General features: G+C 34.9%; 1 protein-coding gene across 11 annotated transcripts in view; it reads left to right on the top strand.

Annotated features, from left to right (window-relative positions):
- The window catches only part of Ack-like (activated Cdc42 kinase-like), a 343,307-nt gene that overhangs the window by 110,769 nt on the left and 208,001 nt on the right, over positions 1-24,537 (top strand). For 9 of the 11 annotated variants that reach the window (XM_087407584.1, XM_087407581.1, XM_087407583.1 and 6 more), the window contains 2 exons: positions 202-1,788; positions 23,577-23,813. In XM_087407584.1, the coding sequence (XP_087263710.1) occupies positions 202-1,788; positions 23,577-23,813 (1,824 nt within the window). The remainder of the gene's footprint in view (positions 1-201; positions 1,789-23,576; positions 23,814-24,537) is intronic. The other 2 variants (XM_087407577.1, XM_087407582.1) reach the window with 2 other exon arrangements.

Here is a 24,537-nt window from a genome sequence, read left to right on the forward strand (position 1 = left end):
GTTCGGAGCCTTCTTAGTCTATACGTAATAAAGACTTAAGGGATTAAAGGAAACGTTGGTTTCCTTTAAAAAATAAAATATTAAGTAATTTATATATAGTTTTATTTATAGTATTGCATACTAATTCAAATATTTGTATTTATAATTACTTTTTTGAATATCTATCAAAATATATTTAATAACAAAAACATTTTTAATTAGGGGACTTGAAGGTGCAAACAACAGCGCAATTGAAATATGTGACAGAAGAAGATTTGAGTGCGATAGGAATGAGCAAGCCAGAGATACGTCGTCTAAAGAAATACTTTCAGAAACATTTTCCTCAAAATTATTTATCCAAATTTAAGAAAATGCTACTACCAAAACGCGAAGAACAGCCTTCTGATGTTGTGGGTATGCTACCAGAAGAAAGACATAACAAACCATCAGTAATACGTGTTCCTAATAAACACATGATTCCGGCTGATGCAATTATTGTAAATAAAGAACTTGGGACTGGTGAATTTGGAGTCGTACAGCAAGGAGTATGGACTAATGATGGTGAAAGAATACAAGTTGCCATTAAATGTCTGTCACGCGAGAGGATGCAGAACAATCCCATAGAATTTTTAAAGGAGGCCGCGATAATGCACGCAATTGATCATGAGCATATTGTGAGACTATATGGCGTCGTGCTCGATACGAACTCGCTGATGCTTGTTACAGAATTGGCTCCACTGCGCTCATTACTAGAATGCCTTAAGGAACCCAGTTTGCGCGCAAGTTTTCCTGTCTTATCGCTGTGTGATTTCGCTGTGCAAATTGCTGACGGAATGCAATATCTGGAAGCGAAAAGATTGATACATCGTGATCTTGCTGCCAGAAACATCCTTGTGTTTTCCAAGAATAAGGTAAAAATATCGGATTTCGGATTATCACGCGCTTTAGGGGTGGGTAAAGATTATTATCAAACGAATTTCAATGTTAATTTGAAACTGCCTATTGCGTGGTGCGCACCTGAATGCATATCATATTTGAAGTTTACGTCAGCGAGTGACGTTTGGGCATATGGAGTAACATTATATGAGATGTTTAGTTACGGATTTCAGCCTTGGGCAGCACTGACCGGCCATCAAATTCTTGAAGCAATAGACGAACCTAATTTTCAAAGATTAGAACAACCTGAGTGCTGTCCAAAAGATTATTTTACTTTGATGCAACAATGTTGGCAACATGAACCCTCAAAGAGGCCCAAATTCTCCGAATTGATTAATGTACTACCCGATCTGAAACCTGAGCAAGTGCAAGCAGTTCAAGATAGCATCGAGCCAGGTCAACTCGTTTACAGACAGAGTGATATAATCACAGTTTTGGACAAAGGTAGCAGTAATACTTTGTGGAAAGGCGTCCTAAATAATGGCAAAACAGGATTCTTCAATCCGGCTTACACAATCGCATATCTTGGATCCAATCTACCTAGTAATAAACTCGGCGAATTTACACGGGGAGATGGTAAAAATGCTTTCTCTTCACAACGTAGAAAAATTCGAACGGATATGATATCTTCTCCACAAGGCGATCTCAAGCATACTGGTCACGTAGGTTTAGATGGAGCATATTTTGGTGACATTAGCTTTCTTGGAAAGTATCCGCATTTGCCTCGTCAAGTTGTGACGCCGTACAAACCGCAAGAGGATGCAACCGATAATTTTAGTAAAATTTCAACTCAGAATGCAAGAAGCATAGACATAAATAGGGAATCGATAAGAGAAAATAGAAGCATACAACAAGAAACTGAAAGTAAACATGGTATATTTATCTTTTATTACAATAATCTTTTTATAAAGCAGAATTATTTTATAAAATAAAATTTAGATAATTATTTACAATAGGGCCTTTTCTGAATTGTAATATCCTTTTCTTACAATTTTAATAAAAATAGAAATGACCTAACTTTTTTGCACGGACTTAGCTCGTCAGTAATTTCGGTTCGGGAAGCAAAAAGAGGTTCAGGCTAGAGAGGAGATGCAATTCGAAAAACTCGGATTTAATTAGATAAATAAAGTTTATTGGAGAAAAGGATGTGGTACAAGCGCAATATACCTGTATATGCGCGCGCGCGCGCATGTGTGTATCTGTGTGTCTGGCGGAGCTCACGATTACAATGTGTGCGTGTTTACATCAAATTTGGGTACGCGGTCTAACGCAACATCTTTTAGACGGCGTACCTTGCTGATAAACGCGAGACGTGTGGGGTGCGGGACTCCAGTTAGTTGTGCTACGCGTAGCATCGCTGATTGATTCGCGGGAGCGAGGATACTTGCCAGGCACGTTTTGCGCATTATTCTAATAGGGCGTTTCCTCGCTGCAATGAGAAACAACGCCGAATGTTTCAATGGCGACCTTGAGCGGAGAGATGTCGAACTCGGCGGTATTCGGCCGAGTTCATGAATCTCCTATTTATGTTATGCGTGAAGGGATAGCGAGCGCATCGTGCACTTGTGGACAAAGGCCGATCGGCTAATAACGATGTGCATTGTTACAAAATCTTTGTTACGACTTCAACAGTGATAAACTATTGCAGTGCCGATCAACCGGGAGCGTTTGAAAAATGTGTAATTTATCTATTCTTTTAACTATTTATTTTCAGATAAAAATGAGGAGAGCTTTCCTCAGTGACCGTGACCTTGACATATGTTGTCAAGATCATGACCCTGAATGATCTTGAAAAAGTTTTAACTGTCGGTCATTATTCGTTAAAGTTATTTAAAAAATTAGTTTTGAAAAATATGGTTTTAGTGAAATGAATAATAAATATTTAAAAGAATAAATTCTCTGTTTTAAAACAAATTTTCTGTTCTAAAAACAAGAATTTGTTTTTAAAGCAGAAAATTTGTTCTTAAGTAGAAAGGAACAGAACACTTTTTATGGAAATGAAGTCCCGGTCAAATTTGTTGAAATTTTGATGTGATTGTACGTTCTCGCTCACTAACTAATCAAAAATCTCAATTGTCACCAAAACAAATAATCAAAAATTTTGAAGTTATGGCTAAAAGATCCAAAATTGATCTCCATCATTAGGTAGTATAACGTCATGTTAGTAGTGAGATTTAATTTACTACGTACGTGAGATTTAATTTAATCTGTTTCATCTCTTTAAAAGTTTTTATTTACACTTTTATTTTTATGAACTGTGACCGTACTCACGAGTGACGGTACAACTTTATCGCTCTATTATATTTCTTAAACAAATGAATTCCCTTCAGGACGACTCAATAACCAGACAGAATTTTCGCAATATCAGAGCTTTTCTCAAAACAAGTTGGATGCCAGGCACGAGAGAGCGTGCCATCATTCCGTTAATTTCCGCTTACTTTACGCACAATTGCAATTCGCAACAAGGGTCGTTATATGTAGACAGGAAAATTGTCGGAGGGCGAGAGAGATAGGCTACAAGAATAATACAGAGATTAATAAGAAAATAAATATCAAGTGTATTTCGAGACGCTAATTTACAATTGACTTTCATAAGTTAGTTCGATTGGTCTAATCTTGGAAAAACAACAATATAGTCGATATTAATGTCAATTAGGCAATCGCATTAGATTTCGATAAATCTTTACTCTCCGAAAGATCACAAAAGAAAGGCGAATATTTTCCGTTAACCAAACGCGGAATAAAGTTTATCGCTGGTACATAAAGAGATCGCACACTGATAAAAGTAATGAAGTTATCAGAATAGATTACGTCGGCGCAGAATGGATCTCTAGCACGGATTTTACAGTTATTGTGATGTCGCAATCAACGAAAGTCTGTACTGATCAATATACAAATGAAATAATATGAAATGACTCGACTGTGGCAAGGGATTGAGTGCTAATTGGTAATTAGTATTTTCTCTCGAAAAGAAAGGACGTTCGGGCAGATGACATGTAGCTCGTAACTTGCTAACTTACACGGCAGCCATTAAATCGGTTGTTCGAAATTTCTCGAGTTTTCACGCGCAATCCGACGCCATAAACTCCATGATCGGCAGTTGTTGTATTTACAAATACAGCAATGTTCGTCTTGCCCAATGACTCCTCCTATCTTCCAATATCTTCGAAACGATCATTTCAGGCTTTTTGTTCTCAATAAATAATAATCCTGAAAGATCGTGCATTCTCTCACAGTTTTTTGACCAAAGGAGTGCCGACCGGGAATTTTCCGCGAATTCAAGCGGGTTTGGCCCTCCTTTAATTGGGGCCATGTCATGCGGGAATCGCATAAAGTTTTGCGGGTCGCAAATCCTTGTACTTTAAGGCGCGTAACATAAATTTGAAAGGATATATCATCTGCAACCTCCTAGCTATTCGGGTTGGCTCGGAAAGCCCTGGACAGCTCCGCTACCTGCTCCGTGTCGGGGTATTCCTATCTCCGACTAATATCCTCCTCAGTCACCCGGCATATCTGAAGCTTTCTCCTTCCATAGTTCTTTTCTATAATTTGCGTGCGATATAGTTCAAAACGGCAGCGCATTACAAAATATACGAAACATATGACATGCGTGTCCGAATAAAGCAACCTATTATGGCATGATAGAAAGATTATATGGTATGTTCAGTTTGCAAATGTCTCTCTCTAATTTTCTGCTCTCTCGCTTGTTCGGTAATCGTTCATAGTCCCAGTTTAGCTAACCTTAGTTGTTATCTTCGTTGCACATCATATAAATTCTCTTTTTATTACTAGTATCTAGTACTATATACCAACATATGTTCGCGTCGCATGCTCTTATCTTAATTTCTATTCACTTTAATGCGTTGGAATAAGTAGGATCTATAATAGGAATTGAAACACATTTCACAAATATATATATCTTAAAATATATATTTTTTAATAGAATTTTTCATATATATATATATATATATGAATTCTGAAATATTGTACATGAGATTCATATAAAATAAATTTGAGATATTTCTTAAACAGTTATAAAATGATACAGAAATTTTAAAAATAAAATTTTTTTGAATAATATAAATAATATAAATAAATAAGTATAATTTATACTAATAATACTTATACCAACATATAGCTCAGCGGAATCCTCAGGGCACGGAATTATTTCGTTTTTCCTAGAAAACACAATAGAAATCTAAAGAATAATTGAATAATTCCAATAGGAATCCATTTCGAATAATTTCGTAATACTCTAATAAACTCTTGAAATCACGTTTGACAGTGATGTTATTCCACGCTTCGAAACAAAGAGAGAAAAGAAATTACATAGCAGAATCTGACGAAGATGCATAGAGATCAATTGTAGCAACATCGTTTGTTTTTTCGCAGTTGGCAGGCCTGGGTCAATGAACGATACTTTGACACGCAAAAGGGGCGTGATTTGCCCAAACTGAGCACACCATCAATCTCTTCCATGTATTACATTTCCGTCTTTCTCTGTGTAATCTTCCTTCTTTTGATGATGAATGAGACAAGATTACAAAAACAAAAATTCAGCTACCGAGCACGGTCCATTAATGACACTAGATCTAAAAGCGAGACTAACTTCAAAAAAATAAATTCTCAACAAATAAATAAACTAAGCGCATGATTAGTGCATGCTCGCGTGTGTGATCGCACGCGCGCCCGCCTTCTGAGCTGGGAGGATACAAGATTCCCAAAGAATTATCGCAGGAGTGATGGACAAAAATTGTTACGTCACAATACACACACTTGCATTTACACAATACGCACGCACGCACAGAAAGGGAGGGAGGGAGAGGGGGAGGAGGTAGAATTTTTTGAAAGAAAAATAATGGATGTTTTTCATTTGATGATATATCTTTGTCACTCTCTGAATGTCAACAAGGATAGAACAATGCTTATGTCGATTTGTGCCATCAAATGAAAAGCATCCAATGTACATTTGGATACAATCATACACGTGAGACTATTCAGTAATCACCAAGTCCAGATCTTGGTGTGCCGCGGCGTATCACGATTATCCCGCCTTCATTGACAACGTTTACACGACTTGATTTAAGCCGAAGTCATAACATCCGATATTATAATTATTGATATTAGATATAAACTGTTTTTTTTTTATGACGAAGTTTTCATATAGCATACTTTATCCCAGAGATATTTTTGTTCTCAAAATGTTGAGACATTTCCAGGATTAAAATTCAAGAGTACAAAAAGGAGTTATGAATCAAATAAATTTACATGCAATCTATAAACAACAGTTTCGATCTAACACGAAGTCATTATCAATGTCATTAATAATAAATTTTTTTTAATCTTAGAACTTGCATATCTAATCTTAAACTAGAAATTTAAAATGCTGATTACGGTTGAAGCTGGATCTTCATTGCTTTAAATAATTCAATCTTAAATTACTAATATACACTATATATGTACTTACATATATACCATATTGTAATCTTTTCGAATTGCGCGTCGAATCGGACTTATAAACGCAATTAAAACTACTCTAATAATCGCGAAATAAATTGACAAGCAATTTTAATATTAGGTGTAGTAAAAAGAAATCCATTATTTTTCCAATAGATGGCTTTAGTAATCTGTATCACGTAGATATCGTATCATATCGTGTAGACGAGATACAGATTACTAAAGCCATCTATTGGAAAAATAATGGATTTCTTTTTACTACACCTAATATTATAAAGATGTTAATATGTTGAAACTGTTAATAAATTTATTGCGAAAAATATTACCTCGGCCGGGACTTGGATCCGGATCTCTTGTATTCCGTACGAGCGTTCTAAGCCATTAGATCACTGAAGCCTTAGTAATATTCTTCGCAATAATGACAATTCAAAAGACTACAATATAGTATATATGCAAGTACATATATAGTGTATCAAGATTGAATTACTATTTTACTAAAGCAATAAAAATCCAGCTTCGACCGTAATAGACATTTTAAATTTCTAGTATTGATTGTGTTTCTCATATATGCAGTCTAAAATAAAAGATTCTAATCTTAAAGATGCATATTTATTTTAAAATGTGTAAAACTCTTAAATTAGACTTGGGATAACTGTGTACAATTTCTTCTTAAAAATACTGCATTATTTAGATATATTCTGAAACTTAGTATTATTGTAATCAAATTTAGTCAAATGACTAAATGTGATATGTATATGTCAGATATGTGTGACAAGAAACGTCCTACCATTGAATGCATATTTGTCAATGTTTTGATGGGACCGATTCATTGTTCCTAAATTTAAACTTATGGTGTCTGTCAAATTGAAGTTAAAATTATAATATTTGTCTTTAATTCAATCAGAGCGTACATCTAGATGTGAGTCGCTAATATTTTATGAGCTAAGTATTATATCACTTTATAAAAATTAAGAATTTATAATATTGTATAAAATTTCTCGGCAGGAACTGCACTTAATCTTTATCTGTTAAGAAATTCTTTTACAAGATTATCAAAGTTGAATCGTTTTGCAGTGTATTGACAAAGGAACCGTAGGAACTGATTCTCACTGATTTTTAATAAGCTTTGGATGTGTAGTAGAGCATGAAAAAAATAATAGATCCATACTTTTTGGTACTTATCTCAAGGTTTAGGGGGTGAAACACCTCCTTCGAAAATAATGGATTGTATCGTTTTTCTTAAATATTTTAAACTATGAGGTATAATATATCCAAAAGTGTTTATATAAAAGTTGTATAGTTTTTTATGCTCTATATAATGACATAAAAGATCGTTGAATGCATATTTGTCAATGTTGATGGGACTGACTCATTGTTTCTAAATTTAAATTTATGGTGTCTGTCAAATTGAAGTTAAAATTATAATATTTGTCTTTAATTCAATCAGAGCGTACATCTAGATGTGAGTCGCTAATATTTTGTGAGCTAAGTATTATATCTCTTTATAAAAATTAAGAATTTATAATATTGTATAAAATTTCTTTGCAGGAACTGCATTTAATCTTTATCTGTTAAGAAAGACATGTTGCAAACATCAATTTTGCAATTAATTGTTATAAACAAATAATTTTTACATAAACAAAGAACAATTTAAGAAAGAGTTATACATGTTTCTTTAATAATTTTTCTCGTACAATTGATTGGTATAGTCACTTTTTCTCGACAATCAATTTGTAATAATTTGTTTATAACTCGTGTATTATCGAAAATGCACGATGTTATCATCTCTTTTTCTGAAAAATTTAATCGTGGAATTGTGATTATTTACATTTATACTTATTATATTTCTGCATATTGTATTTACACACGGGTGGATATGTACTTAATAAAATATAATAAGTATAAATTTCGATAATTATCTGAAAAAATATAATATAAAGTAATATGCAAAAGAATAATATATAATGACACAATATAAAAGACATAAAAACAATACAGAATTTATACATAAAAAAATTCAAATAATTTTTACATAAATAAATAATATACTTATTTTATTTATAATATGTTGATATTGCAAAGGTGATGAAAAGAGTGTATAATACAAAGTGACTTTTTGTACCAAGAACAAATAATGATAGCGGTTGCGCCACAAATTACTTTGAAATCACTTTGGAAACAAAATTCAATTTGTGTTCGAATACTAAACTTGCCTAAATGTTTGGACAATAAACTATGCCGATTTATTCTGCATATATCCGCTTTTAACCATTAAACAAATTTTGAAACCTAGGCGACGAGAATTGATAGTGAGTTAATGATTGTAATTTAATATATTATTTCTAATATGAAGTTCAATTACAAGATGTAACAACATAACGATATGAGAAAAATATTTGAAAAATTTTTCCATAATTTGAAGTCATAAACATCTAATGGTTGTATTTTCCCGTTGTACCGACTGAAATTGTTAGGAAAACAATGTTTGTTGCAGAATCTAATCTAGTTTCAGAAATAACGTTAAGACAATGTCCACTCCATGAATGAAGTACAATACAGATTGTGGTCATCATTCGGGAAGAATTTCTTTCAACTAAGTTTTACATGATTTGATATTAATTTATCTGAATTGGAAGTTATTACAAAAATATTAGTTGCTTTGAATACATTTTTTTGAACTTTCGGACCAAATGTTTCTGTAACTTTTATAATACATATTATAAACAGAGGCGACAATAATCTACCATCAGAGGAAATAGTTGGCTGTACAGTGTCGTTGCTGATGTCGTCGAGATTGTACTACAGTTTCTACCTTTTTTACACCCTAATATGTTAACGTACGACCAGAGAATGAAGTTCAAATTGAAAGCCATTCTGATCCGAATTATATGTATTTTCTTGTCTTTCGTAACGACCAATGCAGTATTTAACATTTTTTATAAATGTATCGCATTTATTTTCCATATTTTTTTTTGATAACATACTCTTTTCTTGTCACAAGTTTTGTTATTTTTCGAGATATTGTATTGTGTTTAATTTTAAATCTTTTTACCCAAGTTTCTGAAACTTTAAATCCTGGAATGTTTTCTTTTTCTTGTACCCGAGAAGCTTATCGAATGTTTATGTTATGTATAATTATTCCTTTTTCAAGTGCTTCATTGAAACGATTTAATGTATATTCAAAGATCCGTTTTAATTGATATATCGAAAAATAAAGAAAAAAATATATAATAGAAAAATTCGGAAAAAAATTAAATTAACTTAAAAATGTATATTTGTATAAAGAAATATTATATAATTATATATCTATGAAAATATTATGAAAGTTGATATGAAAGAAATTTATATACATATATGTCCAAAAAATAAGTTCTAAATACAATAAATAAAAAGAAATTTTTCTTGTTCGGTTTTCTATGTTCTTTTGTTCACTTTTTCACTTTTTCACTTTTTATCACTTTTTTACAAAAATTAGACTAATCTCTCGAGATTTCTCACACAACATTTCACCAAATGGACAATGTACGTAATATTTCCCTCTAAATTTTTACTTTGTACCATGTATGCTTAAAAGACAAATGTTTAAGTAGGGCATTGAAATATTTATTTAGAGAGAGAGGGGGGAAGGGTGGAGGGAGGAAGAGAGAGAGGAATGAAAAAAGGAGAAAGAGATGGAGCAACTTACTTATTTCACGCATGCACTTCATTTTGGCCAACATAAAATCAGAAGAGTTGCGCTACTGTATATACTGTGATCTAGGCATGGATAGACTTTTTATAATTTATTTTTTTCCATAAACATAAAATTTAAGCATGCTTCTTGAGTAATTTTCCTCGTACAATCGATTGTAATCAGAGTTTCTTAATCTATTTTTAATAATTTCTTTATAACAATTTTGTTGCAAAATTGATTTTTGCAACATGTTTTTTATACCGTTATACAGAGCATAAGAAACTGTACAACTTTTATATAAAACATTTTTTGATATAATTTAAAAGATATTTAAGAAAAACGATGATACAATCCATTATTTTCAAAAGGTGTTTACCTCTTAAATCTCGAGATAAGCACAAAAAAAATGAATCTAATATATTTTCATGCTCTACAATATATCCAAAGCTCATTAAAATCGCTGAAAGTCAGTTCCGACGGTTCCCTTGTGAGTAATAAATTGTAGCGGAGTTGTTATTTTGAAATGACAAGTGACAAAATCCAGAAGTAGAGCTCGAAAGGAAGGAAAAAGGAAGAGGAAGATGAACCAATGACAAAGTAAAAGAAAGGACATTGAAAGATTTTAGGAAGGGGGTAATAAGTTGCTTTCCATTTACATCGATTCTCAGATAATTCTTACTTCTGACGTTATAATTCAGTTGAATCCTTTTGCGTTCTGACAAGTGAGATTTAACTGAGTGTTTGCCTATAATCTGCACAAGATCGAGATCGTGTGCTTTAGTGAGTCTCGTAAACTCACTAAAAGTGAGGTTTGAATCTGTGTTGTCATGTGATAATTTTTTATAAAAAGTAAGCAAATAATGATGTTATTAATCTGAGTATGAAATATTCAGCTTATTTCAGACTCAGTTTCATTTGTGTGCAAATGGAAACTATCTATTGTAATATGGGAAAGCATGAATCTAAAGGATTCCGTGTTCGTTTTCTTTGTTCAGTTCATGTTGCTGCTTTTTAATAGGCACCATTTTTTAAAATGATTCTTTTATTGTAAGAAGCTTCGCAACCTAAAATTTTTATATTATTCTAATTGAATTCGTGGATGATTTGATGGTTGGAAATGATCGAGAATTATTTATGTTCGCGTGATATTCGATAACTCTGGTTTTTAACTTTTTTTTGTTTGACCCACGTATGCAACATCACAATCATGATAAGATATTTTGTATATTACGTTTTGTGTACGCCATCAAATTTAATTTATCTTTGCCACGATGAACTTAGTGAGAGTAATGAGGATAGTGTAAGCCGTCTTTAAATTTAATTTCGATGCGATTGGAGCAAATGATTCAGAAATAGATGTAATATGTGGCAAAATATTTATTTCTATCAAGGTTTGTATTCATGATCCTGATTAAAGTATATATGATATTTAAGTCTATTATGTATTGTATCAATGAAAAATAAACAGAAATAACTGTCTAGCAAGATAAAATAGCTTCTTCAAGATTTTTTGTTGGAAACGTGGATAAGACAGTAGTAAGATATTATGTATCACTACACCTTTTTTGTGGTACGGAGGATGATGTGAGTAGAAACTAAGATATCTTCCGGAGCATGTAGATTTGTCATATCGGTTAAAGATGATCTTTTAGTTTTTAATCAATAACGATGATGTCTAAGAAATTTATTCTATCGTTTTTGTTTTCTTCGAAAGTGAACTGTAATTCTTCATGTAATGAATTAAAGCAATTGTTATTATTAAAAAATTCTGGCGCTGCCAACAAGATGTCATCATCTGTTGCCGCGGTTTCGGGTTCGTAAGGTTCTCAATAATATTAGACACTTCTTCTTATTACACAAACACGCTACTTTATTGCAAAACATTGAGAGCATACGGCTCGGATTATACGTAGTAACAATGGCAGTAAAAAGGCAAAAGTTATAATGGCGGGAATATTGACGGGAAACGGACCGCACTCTCTCTGCTCGCGATCCGATCTCGTCTTCTTCGGTTCACATGCGGTCCTTCCGACACCTTCCTCTAACTCACTCCTCGGCCGGTAACACGCGTCTCGCCCTCTATGTCAACAGTATTGAGAGCGCGCTTTCAACATCTCTCCCACCTTGAGTTGTGACTTCTTAGTAGGAGCAACTCAACCTATCTAAAAAAAATGAAAATGAAAATAAAATGACAAACATTTCTAATATTTGAATCGATCCGGTTTCTTGATGACGACCCCTTCGGGTCTTTAAGCTCGTTTCTTCCAACGATTTCGGTTCCTCTTTAGGGACAGCTACAGACTCTTCGAGGGTGTTAGCTGCATTTCCTTTAGTAGTCTCTGACGTCGTAGTGGTAGACTCAATAAAGTTATCAGCTTCAGGACTGGAGTGTTTAACTTCCAAGGGAATTAGTTTTTGAATGGGTCGAACCAGTTCACCTTTACTCGTTTTCAGTTTTACTACCCGCACGTAACCATCTTTTCCGGGATAGACTTCTCTAATGACGGCGAGCGGCCAGTCTAATCGCTTTTGTAAATTGTTTTCAATAAGCACGACGTCCCCGACAGTCACGGACGCGGAACTATTGCTGGATTTAGTTCGTCTAGATAACTGACCCAAGTACTGTATACGGAAACGTTTTCTGAACTCTTCTTTCAATCTTTGACGATAGTGTATCCTCTTTGCAAAGTGGGACTTGTAAACTTGATCCAAGTCTGGAATGCCATTTTCGAATGTCACTGATGAACATCGCTGGAGTCAGCGCTGTGATTTCAGTATTTTCCTCTGTCAAGTAGGTAAGGAGTCTTGAATTCATAGTAGCTTCGCAATCGCATAGAACAGTGTTCATTTCTTCGTAGCTCAATGAAGTTCTCTTTAATGTCCTCTTCAATAGATCTTTAAGGAGGCTCCCACCATCCTCCCCACCAGGCAGCTGAAGGTGGATTAAAATGCCATGTTATCTCATTGAGTGCACAATATTGGGAAACTTACCGATAATTAATCTTCTGTAGTAGATTCCTGGTCCCTACAAAATTTTTCCCATTGTCGCTATATACTACAGTAGGTCTTCCTCGACGTGCAATGAATCTTCTGAAGGCCTCCAGAAATTCCTCTGATAGAGATGTAACCAACTCCAAGTGGACTGCACGGTAGATTATCACTTCAAACGCTGCGGCATCTCTCACTCTGTCTTCAGGTAACAATCCAGGTGGTGCTTTCATTGTTTTCGATGCATACCGACGATAAACGACGCATTTTCTTATGACTGAGCGTACCGTACGACGACATTGCAGGATCCAAAACTTTTCGCGTAAACTATTCATCACAATGTCAATACTAGCATGATTAAGTTTCAGATGAATATGAAAGATAATTTTCAACGTCAATAAATGAGCTGAGTCCAACACCACGGGACATCTGAAAGAAAAAGTGTCTTGACGATTGGAGATCATTGTCTTTGTGCGTATTAGTCCATTCTCCTCGAAAACATTTAAGCTTCGTAATCGTGAATCGTTACTTCCCAGGAATGATTCTTTCTGTGCCAGTCTACAGAGACGCAATTCTGCTTTAGTAATTTCTTTGGCAGTTAACTCTTGAGTTTTGTTTACTTGAATTCTTCGACAATTATTCGCAAATCTTAATATCCACGCGATAGTACACAGAATTTTGGAATACATCGAAAGTCTCTGCAAATACCAGCGGACTGTCTCTTCACTCGCTTGTTCTACGGAGGTTAGCATAGCGATTTCTTTAACAGTAATCTCAGGGAATATTCTCTCTTTGCATCGTCCGGGAGTCTTGCGTAACTCTAAGTTAACTATTGGAATTAATTCGTAGCGTTTTTTAAATGAAAGAATGTTATTTATTTCACATGAGCATTAAAAAATACATTAATGAAAGTACTTCCCATCACTTTCTACTACTTTTGACCATCTTTCGGGCAGTGAATGAATACCGCGTCGGAAGAACTGTTCATCTTTAGATGAAATCCAGGAATCGAACCATTTTGTACAATCTTCGTAAGATGTGAACTTCTGCTCGCACAAGCTATGAGCTAATGATCGAAACAAGTGGTAGTCGCTAGGTGCAATATCAGGAGAATACGGCGGGTGCGGTAGCACTTCCCATTTAAGTGTTTCCAGGTATGTTTTTACCGGTTTTGCAACGTGTGGGCGAGCATTGTCGTGCAGCAAGATGACTTTATCGTGTCTTTCGAAGTATTCCGACCGTTTTTGCTTCAATGCACGGCTCAAGCGCATCAGTTGCCGTCGGTAGAGATCTCCAGTAACGGTTTCATGCGGTTTTAGCAGTTCGTAGTATATGACACCCTTCTGATCCCACCAAATACAGAGCAGGAGCTTTGAGCCATGGATATTGGGCTTTGCCACTGATGTTGATGGTTCGCCGGGCTTAACCCATGACTTTCTGCGCTTTGGATTGTCATAATGGATCCACTTTTCGTCACCGGTAACAATCCGATGCAAAAAACCTTTTCTTTTCTGCCGTTGAAGCAGCAGTTCGCACGTGAGAAAACGTCTCTCAATATCCCTTGGTTTCAATTCATATGGGACCCAATATCCTTCCTTCTGGATCATGCCCAAACTTTTAAGACGTTTTCCTATTGTTGAGAAGTCAACTTCCAATGACGTAGATAATTCTTTAAGTGTTTGACATGAGTTTTCATTGAGCAGTGCCTGCAAATCGTTATCTTCAAATTTTTTCGGCTGACCAGGTCGCTCCTTGTCATCCAAGTCGAAATCACCAGCTTTAAAACGTGCAAACCACTTCTTACACGTTTGCTCAGCCAGAGCATGTTCACTATACACATCCACTAAAATACGATGAGCTTCAGCTGCACTTTTGTTCATATTAAAGTAATGAAGCAAAACTCCCCGCAAAAACACTTTATCTGGCACAAATTTTGACATATTCAATGAATTATACAGTATTGTTATTTATGATTTCAAGAAAGGTTATGTACGGCAAATGACGTCCTATGATAGATGTTTACAATGTATACAGAACTATAGGTAACAACGAAATAGTGTACTGCTTGTGCCATCTCTTGTAAAATGCTACGAATTAATTCCAACACCTAATATGTTCTCGTCAATTTTTCCTTCCTCTTTGGGCCACTCTTTGGGAAGTAGTTTCAACCACTCCGGTCCCTCCCACCATTTCAGTTCAAGGAATTTCTTAGCATCACAACTTCGTGAGGGTAAATCTGCTGGGTTCATCACTCCAGGAACATATCTCCAAGATTCAATATCCGTAAGACTCCTTATTTCCAGAACACGATTCCATACAAAGACTGCCCATTGTCTTGTTTGTCGAATCCATGTTAGAATGGTCATCGAGTTGCTCCAGAAATAGGTCTTGATATCTTGATAATCCATAGCCTTTACGAAAGATCGCATCATTCTAGCTCCAATGGAGGCTGCTAGTAATTCAAGGCGAGATATGGTCTTCTTCTCTTTGGGTGCTACTCTAGATTTAGCTTCTACGAGATGTATCTCGACTCCTGTGCTTGACTCAACTCGTACGAAGATTACCGCCGCGTATGCGTCTTTACTGGCGTTGACAAAAACATGAAAGGACAGTGAGTCGGGACCTCTTTCCTCTCCAAAAATCTATCGTGGAAACTTCAATATGCGTAGGAGACCTAGTTGCTGAACCCATTTAAGAAATTCATGTTTAATGTCGCTGTTTATTTCTGTGTCCCAATCCACGTTTTTATTCCACAGATCTTGCAATAGTAATTTTGGTTTTAACAGTACGGGACAGACGAATCCGAGAGGGTCATAAACTTTTTGTACTTGTGACAAGATGACTCTCTTCGTTATTTTCTCCGTGATCGTCGGTGCAGGAATTCCGATAACATTAAAATATCCCTTTTGGTGTCCCATATAAGTCCAAGCACCGTTGATTGACTCTCAGGATCCTTGCCAGTGTATTTCCAATCTCTTAAATCAAATCTGGCTTGAGTCAAAAGGAAACAGGCTTCTCTCCTGAAAACTTCAAAATCAGAATAAGAATTGACACTAGTAACACAGTCATCGACATAAAAGGATTTTGCCAGTTTCTCGTAAACTGCTTTTTTATATGGCAAGATGGTAGAGTTTAATGCTCTATTAATATGCAATTCAATCGTCGCCCCTAAAAGGAATGGGCTGCTTGTCAATTCGAAAACAACTCGACGATGTCGATAAATCTCTATTTCTCCGTCAACGTTCCACCACAGGAATCTCAAAACATCTCTATCCGACGGAGAGATGCTGATTTGTAAGAATGCTTTTGTAATATCAGCTGTTACCCCTATCTTCCTCTCTCGAAATCGATGTAGCAATGCTAGAATAAACTATAAGATTGGGTCCAGTCTCCAAGCATTGGTTAAGCGAAGGCGATTCCTTGACTTTTGCTGACGCATCGAAAACAGGGCGTATCTTCGTAATTCTTTCTTTCTTGACTACAGGTCTGTGTGGAAGATAGTAGCTCTCTTGGTCGACTTCAAGTACAGGTACACTTTCAATAATCGCTTCTTTGAGCCAATTATTAAAGACAGCTTGGTAGTCGTCGAATAAATCTTCTTGTCGCAATCTCTTTGTGACGCCTTTTAGTCTCTTCTCGGCTACGTCTCGATTATCTTGTAAAGGTGGATGATTCTCTTTCCACGGCAGAAGAATTTCATATCGACCTTCGTTGTCGATTTTCGTTGTCTCTTGAAATGAGGTCTTTATTTCAGCTTGATGTGCCTCTTTAGTAACACTCTCAATAGGATCCGTGATGCCCAAGACATCTCCATAAATCTGATATGTTGGCTTCTTGAGTGAACATTGACATAATCGTCAACGTAGTATCGGTGCCACTGTCATCGTCTATGTTCCTACCCAAGATTGTCCATCCAAACTTAGTTTCTAAAGCTGTTATTCCTTGATTTATCTGTAGGACTTTTCCTGTGAATATTTTGCCAGCAACATCAACTCCAATCAATAGTAAAATGGATTCTTGACGTTCATCGATGTCGCTCAAGCGTATGTCTTTTTTCTCAAATATATTCATCCAAGTATCATCGATCTTACAAGGGGCGTCCTGGCAGATAATGTTTTGTTGCAAAGCTACGAAGTCGCATTTATATGTTCCATCTAAGTTGCTGATGTAGATCCGACAAGTTTTGTGTCTCTGAGGTTTGGTTTTAGTTCCTCCAAACAACAAGTGTACCATCGTCTGTTCGCTCTCAGTCTCATATCCAAGCTCTCTGGCTATTTTTTCCAAAACATAGGATCTATGCGAGCCAGTATCTATGACGGCGCGAACATTCACCAAGCGTTTTGGACCTCGCATCTTGACTTTTAGTGTAAGCAGAAACATTTTTGTATTCGAAGAGACATTAGCGAGACAACTATTTCCCTCGTGAAAAGCTGGTTCTTTCGGTTTCTTCTCATCCGCTTGCTTGGTCTCATCCTTGCTCGACAGGTTTCTACATCAGCAGGCAATGTCCTTTGCTGCACCAAGGGCATTTTATTTTGTTACAGCACTTTTATAGCTGTGCCCTACTTTTAAACAATTAAAACAGCCCTGCTTGTCTTTTACAGCTTGGATTCTCTTCTCTAAGTCCATGCTTCTAGCCGTTTCACAACTCAAGCTGTCATGATTAGCTCCACAAAATATACATTGCTGTGGCTTTGCTTCTTTCGCCGATAGTAAGCTAGATGCTGTCGCTATCTCTGGATCTCGTTCATTCTTTGATTTCCTTTTATTTTTGTCCTTTGTCATCTGGAAATCGTTGCTCTCGAAGCATGTTTTTGCCATTTGAATACGTTCCTCGCTCTCGACCTCTCTTCCTAGAAAAGTCATTAGACTAATAAGATGATCTTTTGCAGTAACATTTACAACAGACGCGTCAGAATGAGGAATTAATTGAGTCCTTATTCGTTGCCATGTACGTAAGGTCTCTTCAGGCAGTGAGGATTCTACTAAAGGAAGCAACATTGCTGCGCACATTTCTATTGTCACCTAAAGTTTCAAGTGCTCGTATATGTGTCTCTAATTTATCATAAGTGATTGTGAGCGACATGTTTTTATTCTTACTTAAGACTAACTTTAAAAGTTCGCGTACATAATATTCAATCAATAAGTCTTTTTTGCCGAATCGAGACTCGAGGCTGTGTATGGCTTTTTCATAATTATCGGCCGTTAGTGGAAAACTATTCACTACTTCAAACGCGCGCAAGTCTTTTATTAGTTCCATAGACTGTACCAAATATTGGAATTTATCTTCCCTCGATAACGTCGCGTTCTTCATGAATTTTCTTAAAAGTACTCCAAAACGGAAGCCAATCTTTGATATCACCGCCAAACTTTCTTAATTCAATTTTCGGCAATTTCAATGCGCGTATACTTTCCTGTATTGTGTGTGGCAGTCCGTTGAACCGATGTCGGCGTTTTGAGTTCATTCTTCCGCTCTAAAAGACAGGTTAGCCCGACCTTTGCTTGATGGTATTTCGTGGCATATTCATCTGCGTGTTGTGCCTGTCTTCCAATGGTTTCTTCAGACCCTCCAGCTTCAATCATCAAGGTCTGCAGCTTCTGATTTAGCTCATTAAGCTCACTCGTTTTGTCTCGTAGCAACGCGAAGCTGACTTGCAATGAGGTTATGTCCGGCGATTCCTTCGACTCAGTCCGGAAGGAAGTGTACACTCTCGTAAAGGCGGATCGTGTTATTTTTAGCGTTAACTTTACTTGTTCCATGTTTATGGATTATTTTCTTACGATCTCTGCTTGCTATAAAACGGCTACAATGAAATTACTCAGTCCTGTCACGGTCGCCAGAATGTTGCAGCCGCGGTTTCGGGATCGTAAGGTTCTCAATAATATTATAATAGATACTTCTTCTTATTTTACACGAACACGCTACTTTACTGCAAAACATTGAGAGCATACGGCTCGGATTATACGTAGTAACAATGGCAGTAAAAAGGCAAAAGTTATAATGGCGGGAATATTGGCGGGAATATTGGCGGGAAACGGACCGCACTCTCTCTGCTCGCGATCTCGTTTTCTTCGGTTCACACGCGGCCCTTCCGGTACCTTCCTCTAACTCACTCCTCGGCTGGTAACACGCGTCTCGCTCTCTATGTTAACGGTATTGAGAGCGCGCTTCCAACATCATCTGTAATAAAAAGATAGTTGGCAGGGAAGTCGTTCTATTGTGATTTCTTGTAAATCTTCGATTACGATGTTAGCAATAATTGAAGAAAGGAAGGAACTCATTGGCATATCGACAATTTGTTTGTAATAAATCTTGTTGAACACAAAATACGTAGATTCCAGAATGAATCAAATAGCTGTTAAAAATTCATCTTCAGTTAAGCGAGTGTTATTAGAAATGTAACTCCAACATTTTGCTTTTAATAACTAATTCCGTAGGAACATTAGTATGTAACGAGACTAAAGAAGCCAATTTAGAATTCGACTCAAAATTAGTTCCATTTAGTTTTTCTACTAAATGGAAACTTTTTCACGTGACTATGTATACTTCAAGTATGCTGGTTATTTATGTTCTTGTGTAAGTATTATAAAGTGAAATTATAAAGTGGGCTGTTAATCAAAGAAACAATTATTCTTAATGGTGTCCCATCTGGTTTATGCACCTTCGACAGTAGGCTGTGGGTAGGTTACCATCGATATTTAATAATCTTTTATAAGTGTAATTATTAGAGCCGGGATTAAAGTTCTAAGATTGCATCAACCTAGCTAGCTCTCCCTATCACACCACATCCCCCACGGCTTCGGGCGAGTGGCAGTGGAGAGAATCATAAAGAACGGTTGACTCGAATCGATACGATGGGCGAATAATCCGGATTCTAGTAATCATCGATTTCATTCTCAAGTACGTCCTTGGACATCTGTAATTATATTATTACATCGATGTAGTAACTTCTTCATAAAATAGCATTTACGCGGCATCTAACATCAGTAATTATAATATAGTCGTATACAGTAGTCATCGTAATCAGTAGTTATAACATCGGATGTAAACGTAGTAATATAGCATGGATCATCCTTCGCCTTTATTGGCTGGATCGTCAAGAAATCTTGCCTCTATTAGATCGGCCACACACTTTAAGTAAAATTGCACAAGTGGCTTGTGCAAGTATACTTCATAAGTTTACTTGAACGTATGTGGCCGACCTTACAAAGAAACTCTGAACAGTGAGCGTGTGTGCTTGCGTGCATGTAAGTGTGTATATATAAAAATAAAAGTGAAAAATTCTTAAGAGGATGCTGGAGTTGACCGAACTTAATTGATAGTACAGATTTTTTAAATTCCAAATAAAAATCGATAATAGTGACATCTTTAATTCATTTCTTACATTAGCCTTCTGTTCGCGTTTAAACATATACATCTGTCCTTATCCAATATATTGCAACGTCTCTTGCAAGATCGCATTTACTGCTAGACAATTACTGCTTTGTTTACCATTTCGAGTTTTTGCTCAGCATTTGCACATAACATACACATAATTTGCAGATAATATAAATCTTTCTTTTTAATCTTATTGTTAGTTTTACAAACTCAGTATTGTTTGTGCACGTAAAATACTAGGTGCTGAACTGTTGTTTTATCCATACGAGTTATAAAACTTTTGTATTAAGGAAACATTTACGTCAGATAATGGCTCTACGTGTTAAAAAAATATAAGTTTTTAACTTTTTTCAACTTAAGCATAAAGTCCATTGTAGTTATTCCCAATTTTGCGTTTACTTTGATCCTGTAAAAGAATTTTTTATTTCGTTCAGTAAATTTGGAGATTTATATTGATCTGCAGTATCTCGACAATTTGGTCACTCCAAAGTTTCTCTCTCTCTCTCTCTCTCTCTCTCTCTCTCTCTCTCTCTCTCTCCCTTTAAAGGGATAAAACACATTAAATTAAATTTCTCGTGCGCCTAACATACGTCATACCTGATAATGGAATTAATTTTGAATATTTGAGTCGTAATTTCAAAACTTTTGATTGCTTGGCCTGGTGATCATTGAGATTTTTAGTCAGTAAGCTAAAATCTACAGCATATCAATATTTCAACCAATTTGACAGGGAACTCATTTCTATAAAAAATGTTCTAGGATTTTGTATGACTTTGTAACGATTTTTTATTCGAAGTGAGATTCATTCTATGTTTCACTTTACCTAGGAGACGTGGAGTAGACCTCGCTTTGCGTGGAAAATCGTATGTCCCTAGACAGGGGAAAGAGAGGGGAGATAGAGTGGATCTCATTTCGCTAGGAAAGTCCTCACCTAAGTAAGAAAAGGGATGGCGGGATGTAACAGAAATAAGAAGGGGATGCTTATTGTTTGTAGCAGAAATAAGAATTGTATTCTAAACTTCTTTTGGTCATGACCTTGACAATGTATGTCAAGGTCAAGGTCAGGAGGAGATTCCTCTTATTTTCAGTTTTATCGTGAATAGTTACAAAAAATAGGTAGGTTACACATTTTTCGACTTCCCATGATTGATTATCATTATTAGAGTCGCAACAAAGATTTTTATCAAGAGATTGCTAAGAAAAAACTTAACAAATTTTGAAAAGGCCTTATTGTAAATAATTATGAAAGAAGAACGAGTAAATGTTGTCAATTTTTGCCCCGGAAAATAAAATGTATATGTTTTTTTATAGTTTTTGGGCAGTAGAATTACATAGAGCAATTAGTTTTCCATAAACATGAAAGGAATATATGTATATAAAAATGTGACTAAAATGAGTAAAAAAGCATAAGATTTTTGCCACAAAAATGAAGTAATAATCGTTTTTAATGTTTTAACTCTTAAAAAACCATCAAATATATAATATTTTGTTATAATAGAATTGAAATAGAGAAAAACACAGACGTACGAAGACTTAAAAGATGTAAGACGAGAATCACACATACGCATTTTGCATCTTCTCGCCTTTTTAAACTCTCTTAGGCTCTTAAAGCGTGTCCGTGAACTTCTAAACCTCAGACTCATAAATTTTAGACTGAAAACCCAGACACTTCAATCTCATATATCGATCATATGTCAATTTCCACCATTGGCATCAACGTTGTCCGATGTGCACAGCGGGAAGGTTGGATATTGCACATCATTCAGCCTTAAAAAAAGAACGGATTCTAATTTATATTTCAAGAACTACGATCATTTGTGTGTTCTATGAGTGAAATTGACATCGAAGATCAACTGTAACCGCATTTAAATTGAAAATTAAGTTATCATTAATGAATGGGATTTATATGTCTACATTTTAAGCGTATGAGATTAAAATATCTGATTTTTTAATCTAAGATTTAGTCAGAAATTTAGAAGTTTATGAATAAGGCCCGGTTGCACCAACGTTACTTTGATTTTAAGCGAAACTTAAAACTCTCTTTATATCGTTTTAAAACCGAAAAGAGATAGGGACAAAGAGAGTTTTAAGCCTCGCTTAAAATTAATGTAACGCTGGTGGTCTAAGAGCCTCGAGTTTAAGAAGGCGGGAAGATGCAAAACGCGTGTATCTGATTTTCGTCTTACATCCTTCGAATATTCGCATGTCTGTGTTCTTCTTTCTATTTTAATTTTACAACAAAATGTGATTTGATGGTTTTTGAAAGTTCAAACATCAAAAACGATCATTATGTGTCTCATTTTTATAGCAAAAATTGTATGTTTATTTACTTACTTTATTCACATTTTCACTTCTTTCATGTTTATGAAAAACTAATTGTTTTAATTCTGCAACCCAAAAATTATTAAAAAAATATACACATTTCACTTCCCGATTGGAAGCAAAAATCAACGATTTTTACTCGTCCACCTTTATTTTATATGATTGCATATACAGGATGTCTCGGAAAGACCATAATAACACTTAAAAGTAGATTCTTGAGGTCATTTTGAGATGAAAATTCAAATACAAAATGAGGCTACAACAGTTTTTAAATTATAGGCATTTAAAGGTAGCGAATAAGTTCGTCTAAAATTCGCACGTTTAGTTGTATTTACTATTTTACGTTATACCACGTCTGAGTCCCAAAATTTACTGCCAGTACTGAAAATCTATAGTTTATGTCACGTGTAACGTAAGTCTTCAATACTGCCAGTAAATTTTGGAACAGAGCCCACATCTTCGCATGAACTTCAAATGGCAATTGAACTCGTTAACTTTAAATGCTTATGATTTAAAAACTATTATAATCTCAAAATTTTGATATTAGAATTTTCATTTCAAAATTTTGATATTAGAATTTTCATCTCAAAATGGTCTCAAGAATTTATTCTTAATCATTGCTACGGTCTTTATCGGATATTCTGTGTGTACGTATAGATTTATTTATAAAAGTAAGTAGTATGATTAATTTTATTAAATATAATTTATATAGATATAATTTATATGAATAAGCAAATGATTTTAAAATAAAGAACAGAATATTGGTCAAATATTAGTTATATTTAATTTTAGTCAATTTTGTATTACTTTGAAAATATAGTATTATATTATATGTTTATTTAGAGAGCCTATGGTCTGATATAAATTCGGAGATATGCCACACTACCGGCAACAACGCAAACAAGCAAGCTATGACATCCAATATAGGTAGTAATACTGATACTCTTGGAGCTGACCATGAATACCACGAAATCAGTGATGAAGAAAATCAAGATAGTCCGTTAAAATTTGATAAGACATTAAATTTTGATTTTGGCCCAAGTCTTTTGGCAGAAATGGATCAAATGTTCAGATCATTAGGTAAAGGCAAGATTGAAAGATATCCTATGTTGTATATCGGATGTTTCTCAATGAAGGAAGTACTTTTTCGAACTTCTTTAAAGTTAATTAAATCTGTTTTAGCCTCTAATTAAAGAGATCCTAAAATGAAGTCAATGAATATTGTTTTTTATTTTATATCTTTGAATTGGCTTTTCAGAAATGTATAAAATTTTGGTTTTTATGATTAAACATAAAAAAATGAAAGGGAAGACATTCAATTTTATATAAAAAACAAAAAAATATTACTCTTTAATTTATGCGTAGAGCTGTCACTTGACAATATTTGCCAAATACAAAAAGTTTACAGTTTATATATAATATAATTATATAAAATAAAATAACCGCCCTCTTGAAATAATTAATAGGTTTGTTTTCTGTTCCTGCATGAGGATTGCACTAGAATTAAACTGATATAGTGCAATCCAGAATTGACGAGTGTAAGCGTGCAAGCAAGGAATAAGAAAACGTTCTAGTGCAAAATAAAAATGGCATCCTAAATTTATATGGAAGTATTAGATTTCTGTAACGATGCTGAAGTAATGCAATTTCACCGTTAAAAATATTCTTCATTGAAGATAATGATAGTACAAAATATTTTTCTATATAGATCTACTATCATTTATATATTTTTATCGTTTTATCTCGTAAACATTTGCATTATTTGTCTGTTTTCTGTGGCTGAACTAGTGTATACTAAGCCATT

This window comes from Acromyrmex echinatior, chromosome 7 (assembly GCF_024713525.1).
Source record: "Acromyrmex echinatior isolate Ae372 chromosome 7, ASM2471352v2, whole genome shotgun sequence".
Taxonomy (NCBI): domain Eukaryota; kingdom Metazoa; phylum Arthropoda; class Insecta; order Hymenoptera; family Formicidae; genus Acromyrmex; species Acromyrmex echinatior.